Here is an 11,633-nt window from a genome sequence, read left to right as displayed (position 1 = left end):
TCTTCATTCATTAAAAGTCGATCGGCGGTGCTGATGTACATCAAAAAATTAAATTTACTGTGGAGCGAGAAGTAGATGGAAAGTTACCATTTTTGGACCTGCTGATTACCAGAAAGGAAGACAATACTCTGAAGTTCAGCATTTTCCGCAAACCAACATCTACAGACCGCTACATTACTACGGACTCGAATCACTTCGGGGCCCAAAAACAAGCAGCCTTTCACTCTATGGCGCACCGCCTGGTCAATATACCCATGGAGAGGGAGGACTTTGCAGCCGAAAGCCAAAAAATTCAGAAAGCGGCTGAATTAAATGGGTACGACAAGAGTTTTGTGGATAAGATAATCGGTAAACATATCCGTAAAAAACAGCGTCAAGACACCACCACTTTACAGCCGGAAAAAGAGCAAATCCACAGAATCAGTTTACCATTTTACCCTAAAGTGACGAACCACATTAGGAAAATTCTCAAGCGGCACGGCTTCCATGTGGTTCATAAAAGCGGTAATACATTACAGGAGCTTCTAAACAATCAAAAGGACAAAGTTCCGCCCGAAGAACGGTCGGGTATCTACGAAATCCCCTGTAAGGATTGCCCAGCGGTGTATATCGGACAAACCCGTCGAAAATTTAAAACTCGGCTAAAAGAACATAAAAAAGCTGTGGAAAATGAAAGGACCAATGATTCGAGTGTAGCGATGCATTCTATCTGCCTCCAACATGAAATTGATTGGGGGAACGCAAAGCTGCTAAAAAATGTGAGAAAATCCTCTCATTTAAATGCGTGGGAATCGATGTACATCAGCACCGCCGATCGACTTTTAATGAATGAAGATGAGGCGCTCATCTCATCGCCTCTCTTCCAACTGACGAAATTGAATCTGTAGCAGACAACAAATCACAATGCGTATGCAGTCGACCACCGCTCCGTAGATGGGTTGGATTAAACCCGAAACCGGTTAGCGAAAAAGGTAATTTTAATGTTTTGTAAGAACCATAAGTGATGTGTCTTGTTTGTTCGTATTAAGTTGTTCTTACGTTAAGCAAAAAAGTCAAGTTATAAGTTGAACTAGAAGGAGTTCGTGTATTTGGGATCGCTGGTGACCGCTGGTGACTGACAACAACACTAGTAAGGAGATCCAGCGGCGCATCCAAGCGAGAAATCGGGCCTACTTTACCCTTCGTAAAACGCTACGATCAGGAAGCATACGCCGCCGCACGAAGCTAACAATGTACAAAACCATTATTAGACCGTTAGTTCTTTATGGACTTGAAGCCGTGACGCTGCTTACGGAGGACACACGCGCCTTTGCCATGTTTGAGCGGAAAGTGCTGCGGACGATATTTGGCGGAGTACAAACTGAAAGCGGAGAGTGGCGGAGGCGTATGAATCACGAGCTACAGGCACTGCTTGGGGAGACTCCTATCGTACATCTAGCGAAAGTTAACAGACTACGGTGGGCCGGACACGTCGTAAGGACGCCGGACGACAGTGCGACGAAAATAGTCCTCTTCAACAACCCCACCGGCACCAGGAACAGGGGGGCCCAACGTGCACGATGGCTCGATCAGGTCGAAAGCGATTTGCGACTTCTGAGACAACTAGGAAATTGGCGACGAGTGGCCCAAGACGGAGTTGAATGGAGACGAGTGCTTGAAACAGCACGACCCACCCCGGCTCTATGCTGGTGAAGAAGAAAAAGAAGAAGAATTTACAATTTTGTTTACATGTGGGACCCTTTTCTCCCCTCACCTACGGCCACTTGAACATTCGAAAAAAAATATGAATTGCGGTACCATGGATTGGCGGTCGTGAGCTTATCCGAAAAAAAAATCCAAAACGACATAAAAGTATATTAAATTATCTTATCTTGGCCCATCCTTTTTTTAATTCGAGTTGTGGCCTGGGAAGGTAGTACAACTATTCCGGACTAATGACACGCGCTAATTTTATGAGAAGGTGAACCAAACTCGCAAGGACTACATACCTAAACCTGACATGTGTAGGGACGAGGGAGGGGATCTAATCACAAACGAGTGCGAGGTGGTCGACTGGTGGAAGCAGTATTTCGATGAACACTTCCACGGCGATATAGCAGCAGGAGACGCAACGGAAGTTAACCTCGAAGTGCCTACAAGCGATCTCGAAGAGATCCGGCGAGAAATTCGTCTGCTGAAGAATAATAGAGCAGCCGGAAAGCACCGACTCCCGGCAGAGCTCAATAAAAATGGCCAAGAACCGCTAGCGATGGCACTTCGCTGGATAAAGGGTTTGGAAGGAGGAGAAACTATCGGAGGAGTGGATGGAAGGTGCGGTCTGTCCAATCTACAAAAAAGGGCAACCAACTAGATTGCTGCAATTACCGCGGTGCTGTAATTACAAGGTGCTCTGCCAGGTTTTGTTGCGTTGTCTATCCCCAAAAGCAAAAGAATTCGTAGGCCAGTATCAGGTGGGCTTGATGGGGGCCCGTGCTAAATGCAAAGCCTAGGTGCTACATTCCGTTATCGAAACTTGACCTTCTGCTTTTTATACGACAGACTTCGCAACCAGCTGTTAGAATACAGGACAATCGCAGGACCAGTTGCTACGATCCTATTGATTCTAACAGCCTCTCCCAGCCAAGATTCGAACATACGACGACTAGCCAACTGGGAAGCGTGCTACTACGCATCTACGCCAACTGGGGGCCCGTGCTACTACGCATCAAATTTTTACTCTCCGACAAATGCTCCAGACATGTACAAATGTACGGGAGTACAACGTGCCCACGCATCATATTTTCGTGGATTTTAGGGCAGCAAACGATACAGCTAAACGCAAACAGCTATGGCAGATAATGCACGATTCCGGTTTTCCGGATAAACTGACGCGGCTGATCAAAGCTACCCTGGAGCGAGTGCGCGGGTCTGGAGCACTCTCGAGTCATTTCGAATCGCGCACAGGATTGCGGTAAGAGGATAGACTGTCCTGTATGCTATTTAGTATCACTATTATAGGTGTAATCCAGCGAGGGGCATCGATACGAGCGGAACGATCTTCAGCAAGAGCAGGCAACTCCTAGTCTTTGCAGATGACCTCGACATCATTATTAGAAACCTTGGGACGGCGGAGGCAATCTACGCCAGACTAAAAACGGAGGCTAGGTGGATTGGGTTATGAATCAATGCGTCGAAAACCAAATATATGGTAGGAAGAAGCTCCAGAGAAAGCAACGTTTGCCTCCCACGGACAGTGACTATTGACAGCAATGAACTGGAAGTGGTTGATGAGTTCGTATATTTGGGATCCTCGCTTACAGCCGACAATAATACGAGTTGGGAGAGCTGGAAGCTGGAAGTCGAGTCTAGTTTTCCCTGAGCACGACCCTTCGATCAAGGAGCATACGCCACTACACAGAGCTGATGATGTACAAAACCGCGCCGTATTTGAAGGAAAGGTTTTGCAAAATATTTTTAGCAGAGTACAAACGAATAGCGGAGAGTGGCGTAGGCGTATGAACCACGAGATGCAGGCACTACTTGGAGAGATTCCCATCGTACACCTGACGAAATTGGGAGACTACGGCGGGCCGCCCATGTCGCAAGGATGCCGGATGACTGTGCAGCAGGGATGCCACATATAATTCTGTGTTTTTTGTTGGAAAATCTGACAATCTGTACGGCGAGGAAAAATATCTGTGCAAAAATCTGTCCAATGCAAAACAATGAGAGTGAAAGAGATAGAGAGTCATTTTGCTGACTATTTCCGTCTCTTTCACTCTCATGTAAAAGCTCAAAAATCTGTTTAATCTGTGCAATTTGGCGAAAATCTGTATTCTATGCATACAGATTCTGTACAGGCGATTTCTTTCAAATATCTGTTAAACACAGAATAATCTGTGCATGTGGCAACCCTGCTGTGCAGTGGAATCCGTTCTCAAGAATAGATGGGTCCAACGCGCTTCATGACCAGGTTGAAGCCGACTTGCATGTGTCGAGACGCGCAACGAGTTTGCGACGAGTACCCAAGAACCGAGTACCAGTGGAGAGAAATTCTTGATAGCCACTCTGGCTCTTGGCTGTTTGAAAAAGTATTTATCATCAGCGGCTTTGAGAAAGCTCTGATAAACTCAGTGCATGTTCAATTTTCTTGCGTCAAACACTCTGGTTGCGTTTTTTCATTCGAGCAAACAGCTCTTCAAGTTTATATGAATATCTCTAACTGAATGCAACGGCCCAGTATAGAAGTAAAGCATCTAAAATTGACTAACTATGTTCAATAACTTTCTGGCTTCGGTGTATTGATAAACATTCTAGGGCAACCAGGCTGAAAGCTGGCATAATCACTGGGCTAAGATATTTGGCGCCAAACATGCTTATCGTCCATTATGCCTACCTTACATTATACCTTCCGTACATTACGCGTCATTGTGCCTAATGTCCGTTATATCTAACATTCATTTGTCCTTTTGCTGGCGCTTTTTCTTTTTCGGGATATTCGGCAATTCGTTCCGCGCTCGTTGATTCTTTGCCAAATTGTCCCTTCTGGCAACGCTCTGCATCTGCTGATGCGCTTGCAAGACTCGGATCTTCTCATCAATTTATAGAACCTGAGCCCTTTTGCGGCCTATCTGCTTCTGCTTTAAAAATGGAGCTGAAGGAAAGTGAAATCAAATTGGATTAACACTTTCAATGCTAGGCAGTCGAAACGGTTTATCTCTCCAAACATTTCTATGAATCGCAAAATACTGAAGCTTTCAAAGAAAGATCTAAGCATCTATACTGGTCTAATAACAGGGCATTGTCCGAGCCGCTATCATCTTAAGCTAATGGGAAAACTTCAAGATGATATATGTCGCTTCTGTGGCATAGAAAAAGAAGACTCGGAACACCTGTTATGCCGATGTCCGGTAATTTTTAATAAAAGATTAAGGTTCTTCGACAGAGAGCTGTTAGAACCCTTTGATATTTGGAGAACAATTCCCAGTACGGTAGTGCACTTTATTCGAAATATATCACCGGACTGGACAAATGCTATTAGTTAAACAATGACGGTCGCTTCTAATAGTGGTGCGTCATCTTGACAACATAGCTATAGTAAAATGGGGGATATATCACAATAGATCAAACAAATGGTCGCAGTGATAAAAATACCCAACATGAAAAAAACGCTCTGCATAAATCGTTTTAGCAAGCTCTTTTTCTTGTCTCTATCGCTAGCTGACAGTTTTTGTTGGCGCGATTATCATAATCTTCATTTCTCTAAATTACTTCAATTGAGATAATTTTTTTGGCCAGAGTTATACTTTCTTAGAAAAAGTGTTCTGAACTGTCTCGACTGTAACGGAAATAGTTTCTACACTACCAGAAAAATTTAACGAAATTCCAGTTTGCCAAAAATATTGCTGGTTTTATTTTTTACGGTGCTAAAGCAATAAAAAAACTGAAGAATTTATATAAAAGCCGCGTTGCTTTCAAAAACTACTAAATTAAATGATGCCGCAGAAAAACGACGAAAAATGTCAAAATGTATCTCTTACTTTCAAGGTTTTTTTACTTCTCAAGAAAAAACAATGCAAATTTACAATTTCATTTTCAGTCTGGCTTACGGTTGTTGCATCCGGCACCATTAAAATTTATAAGAAAGTGTGCCTCTAAAAGCTGCTTCCTTCTGCCTGGTGCTGTCACCAGAAAGGTCAAAATCTTATCTGGTCCGATTTGACACCATGCCATCAGGCTCGAAATGCACTGAACCAGTACCAAGAGGCGCCTTTTCTCCGAACTGTGCAGAGTTTTATTCAATGATCCAAAACAAAATCAATTTAAATCGAACCTGAATTATAACGCATGGTATGGCTAAAAGGGGTTAAACAATTTGTAATGCTAGAAAGGTGCGGTCACTGGAGATGACAAAAGAAATAAAATAAAATAATCGAAACATAACAATCATCTTCGGAGCCTGAAACCTGAGAGTATTTTGCAAAATATTTTTTGCGCTTCTGCCTTTGCAGCGAACGTTGCACCTGACCACGAGGCCTGAACTAGCTCCTATTGTATCGACGGTCGTTTTTTTCTCGTGCTAACATATTCGGTCTGGACACGTTCGAGATTATTCAATTTATGATTATTGCTGCTGCTAACAATCAATAAAATTCTATTTCTCCCGGAACCAATGGAATTTTGGCCGGTCAAGTTCTGCTTGATTTTTAATCCTAGCGCATATGCACAGTGTAAAATTCCCAGTATCTGGTAACAATCACCCTTGTCTGGGTATTTAAAAATGTTTAGAAGCTCCATTTGGATCTATAAGCCGCTGCGCGGCTGCATCGGAATTGTTCTAAATTATCGTTATATTCTAAGCCAAACCATTCTCATTCTTGTGACGTGTTATATCTCTGCAGAAAAACAAGATTTTTTACCACATGGTTCGGTTATTAATAATTTGACAGATTTTTAAGTTTGTTTGTGAATATAACTGGAATTGAAAGTTTAGGAGAACATGGTATATCGACTACGTGAATTATACGGAAACGTATTCAGCTCAGTTTTTCGGAAACTTCGAAACTGCAACTAAAACTAATAACCATGCGTCGTCTTCTTTTTCTGAATCAAGAATGCACCACGTACCGCACGACAATGGTAACAGTAATTATGGTGACGGTGCATGAATTTAGCGTCGATTACCATATTTGAAAAATATGAACGAAAGCGCAACCACTTATTCAATGATACTTCGTAGGCATGCTCCGCATTTGACGGCTGACATCCTAGGCAGATATTATTCATCACTTCCTATATATTTCTCGTCTGCATGGTCTGAGTGGGCTACTTTCTTTCATAATCTACTTCATCGTAACCATGACCTAGGACAATACCATCAATCATTCTAGATTGTGTTGAATAAACCCAGACAGATTCATGACATAACCAATTTACCTTATACATGTATATTTCAGTCCATCATTCATCATTTTCTTGACAAGGGTTGGTGAACTGGGAACCCGCCCCGCCAGGGAATGAACCGAAAAAATGAAAACAAATGTTTGCAAATTTGTACAGCGATGTTTGCACAAGCTTGGAACAGCAGCTCCCATTGATTGTCGATAGAAAATATTTCGCGGCTCGTAAAACGGAGGCCCACGTGCCGTAAACCACACAACCTGAACACAAGTCGATCTAAAAACATACAGTAGATTAGACGATACACGCGAGAATTACGCTTCTGGAGGAAATCGACGAAAGACATAACATAACTTGTTGAAGTCTGTCGCGGCTCATGGAACAGGTTTGTTTGCATATACATACAGCATTGATGGTGATGAAAATTAAATACTGCGTGCGGTCTGGCAGTCAGGTGAATTTACCTGCCAGTTATTAAATTACACCGTGTAGATTTTTAAACCAGCACAAAACATTAGATAAAAATAATTTCTATTATTTATGCACCTGATTGAACAAGTAAAAATTCATCTGGACTGAATGAATGTCAAAAGTAATAAATTTTCAAATGCCAAATGACGAAAAATTAATCAAGAAATTCTTCTTAGTGGTAGTGTAAAATACCGACTCTAGAAATATTAGCAAATAAAAATGAATGAATACCTTTCCCAGACGCCGGATGCTGATTTAACCAGTAACGAAGGAGACGTCGTAGTAAGTATACATCTGTTCTGGCAGCAAATATTTCGCAAACGCTGCATTACTGAGCTAGCACCGCCGGAGCAGCCAGTCCTTTATGCTCCATCAAAAACATTGCGCACTGAAGTGGAGCCCCTATCATTTTCTGCGGACACAGCGTCACCGAATCGGCACGTTCCATGGTTGCCTGCCAGCGAGCCAGCAATCCTTTATGTCGAGTGCCGAGGGTATAGCGAAGCGACTCCTCCCCATGAGGCCTGAAATGGGTGGAAAATAATACACAATCAAGCATTACTGAAATTAATGGTCACATCATGCCGTCACGTGTGCTTCGTCCGTGGGGCCCCACATTTCGGGGCTTGCATGCCCAGCTTAGTACCGCCGGCAAATATCGGCGACCTTTTCCAGGTTATCAAAAGCACCAAACACTGTTGTTCCGACTGTGGTAGTAGCCGACACGATGAGGGGTTTTCGCTGCTTGAGCCACAATATCCGCAATCACAGCTTCCAGCTGGTCGATGTTGATACGGGACACACGTGTCATCTGTTTTTATTTTCCGTACATTTTCCTCGCCATGGTCCAACCGATTGGCCTGCTTTGCTTTGCTGTAGCGAGACTTTTACATACATATGATTAGCAGTATTATTGCTTCAGCATAGTTTGAAACATAAATTAGGGTAATTTACGAGGAATCATTAGAAATATTCGGATTATTTCGTGGCTTCTAAGGATATGGTATTAGAGCTTTGTTGACTGTAGCTGACAGTAAGATAAAATATGAATTTGAAACATTTGATAGAGATTTAGATTTTATTATTTCTTCATAGATGCGCGAGTAATTATTTAGTATTGAATTAAATAAATCTACATTTAAACTGACTTGTGACATTATTATCCTCACAGAATAATGCTCGCGTACCGATAACTTACTTACTTATGTGTCCATGTCCGCCGGTCCGGCAGCGCAGAACAAAGGGATGAAATCAGAGATCTCCACTGCTGACAGTTACCTGCCATGGCTTTTACCTGTCGCCAGGACAGGTTCTCGTCTACAGCCCGGATGTCGTTGGCTAAGCTTCGTCGCCATGAGCCTCTGGGTCTGCCTCGTCTACGAGGCTTGTCTGCAGATCTCGTTCGCTCCTTTCCTCAAGGTGTGTCCGATCCACTTCCACCTACGTTCACGAATTTCTGTTGCTATCGGTCGTTGATGATATCGACGATGGAGTTCCTCGTTGGATCGAATTGTCAGGCCACCAGGCACGAATGATATATCGCAGGCACCGGTTTATGAATACCTGCAGTTTTTGCGTTGTTTCCACTGAGACGCACCACGTTTCGCAGGCTTACAGCAGTACGAATTTAACGTTTGAATTAAAGATTCGGGTTTTCGTACGTAGAGGGATCTGGTTTAAGCGCCAAATTATTCGCAGACCTGTAAAGGCACCCCCGGGCTTCCTGATCCGTGTGGCTATATCAATCTTGGTACCACCATCCGGCGTTGTCTGGCTACCAAAATATTGAAAGGCTCAACTTGTTGTCCCGCTACTGTGAAGTTGGTGGAATTGTCAGTGTTCACTACCATAGACTTAGTTTTTGCTACATAGACTGTGAGACCAGCTGCCAGGGAGCTCTCGGACAGGTCATCTAAGTTGCTCTACATATCATTTCGGTGTTGTGCGAACAAGACAATGTCGTTGGCTAGGTCGAGGTCATTTAGCTGCTCCATCGTCAGAGGATTCCAAGGCAATCCTCGATGTCGTCTACTGTCAATTGCTCCAACTAATATCTCATCCATAACGATGAGAAACAGAAGCGGTGATAAAATGCAGCCCTCACGCCTCACGCCAGCAGTAACCCTTATAGGGTCGGACAAGACGCCGTCGTGCAAAACCTTGCAATTGAACGCCTCGTACTGAGCCTCGATGAGATGGACTAGCTTATCTCCTCTACACCTAAGTGCGCCCCAGATGTTTTCGTGGTTGAATCGGTCGAACGCCTTTTCGAAGTTAACGAACACCAGCAGAAGAGAGTCCTGGAATTCGTTGATCTGCTCCAATATAATGCGGAGCGTTGTGATATGGTCTACACATGATCGGCCAGCACGGAATCTAGCTTGCTGCCGCAGGAGAGTAGCGTCGATCTTCTCCTGGATCCGGTTGAGGATTACCTTACAGAGTACTTTGAGAGTAATACAGAGCAACGTGATGCCACGCCAGTTACCGCAGTCAATTAGATCTCCTTTCTTAGGGACTTTGATTTCATACTCTTGATGGCTGCTACAATTTCATCCAGCGATGGCGTCTCCGACTTAAAGCGATTAATTCGACGAACGCTGCTGGTTTTGTTGGTCTCTGACATTTGAAACTCGGAAGAGTTGTTCAAAATGTTTAGTCCATCGCTTAAGCTGTTCTGTACGGTCAGTCAATAGCTGACCAGCTCTGTCCTTTAGCGGCATCTTTGTATTCATCCTGGCACCACTAAGGCGGCGAGAAATATCGTACAACAAACGGATATCACCATTGGCGGCGGCGGTTTCTCCTTGTTCAGCTAGGGAGTTAGTCCCGGCTCTCTTGTCCCGCCTACAAGCACGTTTAACAGCCCTCTCCAGTTCGGCGTATCGTTGACGGGCAGCTGTCTTAGCCGATCTGGTTCGCGCTCGCTCAATGCCGGCTTTCGCCTCTCTCCGCTCGTCGATCTTCCTCCAAGTTTCATCCGAGATCCACTCGCTCCGCCTGATGTGCGCTTTGCTTGCAACCAACGTTGCAAGCACGTGGTAGGTGGCGTTGACCAGTGTAATACCGCGGTATATACAGCAACCGAACCGTTCACCCTTTTTGTTGATGGGACAAACCACATCTTCCATCCACTCCGCCGGTAAAATCTCTTCCTCCCAATACTTTGAAATCTTCCAGTGAGGTGTCGTTGCCAGTGGTCCATGGCTATTTTTGTAGAATTCTGCCGGGAGTCTCTATTAATCTTCAGGCGTCCAATTTCCTCGGATCTCTTCGAAATCGGCAGCCGGTACGCTTTATCGTTTATTGGTATTCCGATGTTAATTTCTATTTCGTCTCCTTTTGTCATATCGCCGTTGAGATTTTGAATACCTGTGGACCAACTCGCGCGATTATGATCAAGTTTCCATCCTCGTCCCTCACATATCAGGCTTCGGTGCGCATTCCTTACGAAATTGGTTCACCTTCTTATAGAACTTTCGCATCTAGTTTTTCTCTATTAATAAGGTTCTTTTGCTCAAACAACGCGGACCTTGAACGCGTCATAGGATGCCATGGCCTAGGAGAGATGAGCGAAAACGGAGAGCTGTTTACAGAATTCTGTGGTAATAACAACATGGATCGGATTGATGTACGCAACAAACGCAGCGCTGAAATCGCATCCAACTATCATCTTGTTATCGCTGAAATACGTTTGCGCGTCGCACGTGTCCAGCGACGGGAGGAGAAAGAGAAAGTCGGGTGCCGTTACGACGTTCGCCGATTGCATGCGTTGTGAAGACCCGTGCTACTACGGAACAAATTTTCACTCTCCGACAAATCCTCCAGAAATGTCGAGAGTACAACGTGCTCATGCATCATATTTTCGTGGATTTCAGGGCACGATATAGTCGAACGCGAACAACTGTGGAAGATGTAACTTACGACTAGCTCGGTCGAACTCTTGGTTACAGGATGGGCAACCCACCAATGTACTGGAGGAGACTCACTTCCCAGAAACTTACCTCGGACTATCAAGCAGACAAAACATCAAATACACATGCAAGACAGACATAGGGCTCAGTAAAGGAAAAGTTATACAAAGCAAATCATTTTAATACTTATATTTATATGCGATCATGCACCATTTGAACTGTGCGACCGACTGGAACTGTTGGCGCCCTGATAACAGGAACATGCAGACGTAGAGGGGGAGGGAGTGTGACGTACTGTGACTGGAACGCTGTGAATCGAGCTTTCCTGGATATTGACCGTCGCTCTGTTCACGGCGCTCGTGGACAAAG

General features: G+C 44.2%; 1 protein-coding gene across 1 annotated transcript; it reads left to right on the top strand.

Annotated features, from left to right (window-relative positions):
- The first annotated feature begins 254 nt into the window (after window positions 1-254).
- LOC128740552 (uncharacterized) lies at window positions 255-887 on the top strand. Its single transcript, XM_053836100.1, has one exon. The coding sequence runs from the start codon at window positions 255-257 to the stop codon at window positions 885-887; it is 633 nt and encodes a 210-aa protein (XP_053692075.1).
- Window positions 888-11,633: the final 10,746 nt, after the last annotated feature.

This window comes from Sabethes cyaneus, chromosome 3 (assembly GCF_943734655.1).
Source record: "Sabethes cyaneus chromosome 3, idSabCyanKW18_F2, whole genome shotgun sequence".
In the NCBI taxonomy this organism is placed as follows: domain Eukaryota; kingdom Metazoa; phylum Arthropoda; class Insecta; order Diptera; family Culicidae; genus Sabethes; species Sabethes cyaneus.
This window is presented reverse-complemented; position numbering and strand designations above follow the sequence as displayed.